Source organism: Macadamia integrifolia, chromosome 9 (genome assembly GCF_013358625.1).
Source record: "Macadamia integrifolia cultivar HAES 741 chromosome 9, SCU_Mint_v3, whole genome shotgun sequence".
In the NCBI taxonomy this organism is placed as follows: Eukaryota; Viridiplantae; Streptophyta; class Magnoliopsida; order Proteales; family Proteaceae; genus Macadamia; species Macadamia integrifolia.
This window is the reverse complement of record NC_056565.1, coordinates 22,333,243-22,335,142: the sequence shown is the minus strand read 5'-3', so window position 1 is coordinate 22,335,142 and position 1,900 is coordinate 22,333,243. Positions and strand designations below refer to the sequence as shown.

The 1,900-nt window shown below is 35.3% G+C and overlaps 1 protein-coding gene across 1 annotated transcript in view; it reads left to right on the top strand.

Annotated features, from left to right (window-relative positions):
* Nucleotides 1-658: 658 nt before the first annotated feature.
* Nucleotides 659-1,900, top strand: part of LOC122087994 (metal transporter Nramp5-like) — a gene marked incomplete at its 5' end in the record, with an annotated part of 4,914 nt that continues 3,672 nt past the window's right edge. The window contains 5 exons of the mRNA XM_042657138.1: nucleotides 659-829; nucleotides 918-996; nucleotides 1,067-1,107; nucleotides 1,222-1,300; nucleotides 1,400-1,504. Coding sequence (XP_042513072.1) covers nucleotides 659-829; nucleotides 918-996; nucleotides 1,067-1,107; nucleotides 1,222-1,300; nucleotides 1,400-1,504 — 475 coding nt within the window. The remainder of the gene's footprint in view (nucleotides 830-917; nucleotides 997-1,066; nucleotides 1,108-1,221; nucleotides 1,301-1,399; nucleotides 1,505-1,900) is intronic.

Here is a 1,900-nt window from a genome sequence, read left to right as displayed (position 1 = left end):
AAAAAAAAAAAAAAAAAAAAGCCCACAAAATAACAAAAAATCAATGGAACTTACCTTGTGTAACAAGATTTAGTAGTGCAAGTCTTCTTTTTTTTTTCCCCCCGCTAAACCACTTATCTCTTGATTGATCAGGTATTTTTTGAAATCTTTGCATCTTTCCAATTCAATTTCAACATTCCAACTGATTCCCAATTGATTCAGAATCAGGCCGATCCCATGTCCAATTCTAGCTTGTAAACATTAGAGATCAGGTTAGGTTTGTGGTGCAGTTAACAGCCTTCGGCAAGTTGAGGGCTTACATTAATTGAGCTAGCTAGACTTTGAGGCATACTATAATATTCTTTGATGAAATTAAGGATTACAATACCTACTAAAAGTTAAAAGGCATAGTTTAATATTCTTTGTTGAAATTAAGGTGAGAATAGTTTACTCTTTGGTCTCATAATATGATATCCTGATTGTTTAATCTCTGGCATCATCATCAATGCCAGCCTTTTATGTTTTTTTATCATTCATATGTGTGTGTTTGGATGTGTTCTGCACTAGATTACAGTTTTTGCTTTCTCAGTCTATAACTCAGATAATAGAAACGAAGGGTTGGATCATATAGGAGAGAGAAGATCCCCAGACAGAGAGAGAGAGAAAGAGAGAAAGAAAGAAAGAGATGGAAGAGGGGCAGCACCAGCAACAGCAACAACAGATCGGGATGGACCCTTCATCATGGGGAAGCGGAAGCAACCGCATAGCCCATCTGGAGGAGATATCCACAACCTCCTTGCCTCCTGGTGATGACAAGCAATCCCATGAACAAGATGATCCTGCTTTCAAGGTCCACTCCTACTCTTCTTTTTTCCATTTTCTTTCTATTTAATTTCCATTTAATTACTTCCATTAATTGTATTTCCTTTGATGAATAGAAACCAAGCTGGAAAAAGTTTTTCACTTTTGTTGGCCCTGGCTTCCTCGTCTCTATAGCTTATCTTGACCCTGGCAATTGTAATCTCTCTCTCTCTCTCTCTCTCTCTCTCTCTTCTCTAGAGTATATAATTAACTTGTTATCTTGCAGTGGAAACTGATCTTCAATCTGGATCTAATCATAGATATGAGGTAATTAATCCACTACTTATTAAGTTACAAGCTAAAATACTGCAAGTATTTAGTTTCCCATGCAATAATGAAACTTAGTAAAAGATACCTTTTTCTCTCTTATTTCTGTATCAGCTATTATGGGTCGTCCTCATTGGATTGGTGTTTGTTTTCATAATCCAATCACTTGCTGCCAATCTGGGTGTAACAACTGGTAAATAATCCATATGGGTCCAGAGAATCTTCACTTCAGTTACTATTTATATTTTCAATCTTAATTGATCTCTTCTCTATATCTTGGTGGGTCTTGCAGGCAAACACTTGTCAGAGATATGTAAGTTAGAATATCCCAAGTACGTGACTTATTGCTTATGGTTGCTGGCAGAGGTTGTAGCTATTGCCGCTGATATTCCTGAAGGTCTTCTTTCTCTTATCTTCTTAATTTAATTTTCTATCAGCTCATTTTTGCTTGTTTTCGGTGATCTTTAATTTTTCAGCAGTCTTTTATTGTTTTTCTCTTTATTTGTCTGAAGTTCTTAAATATTAGTTTTTTGTTTGCTGATGGCAATGCAAGGCGAGGGATCTGGTATAGTTTTGTTTGAACTTTTGGCTTTGGGTTTCTTCAATTATTTTATTTCATTACTTTTATCCTCGAAAAAAAAGTGCTTCTTGGTGGCGTCTTTAATAAGTAATATTCTTTTGGAACAAAGTTTTCTGGACGTTCATTGTGTCTGGACATGGCCCTATGTTCCACCCAGAAAATACTTGTCATACATTTTTCTTTCTTTTTTTTTTTTTTTTTTTTTTTTTTTTT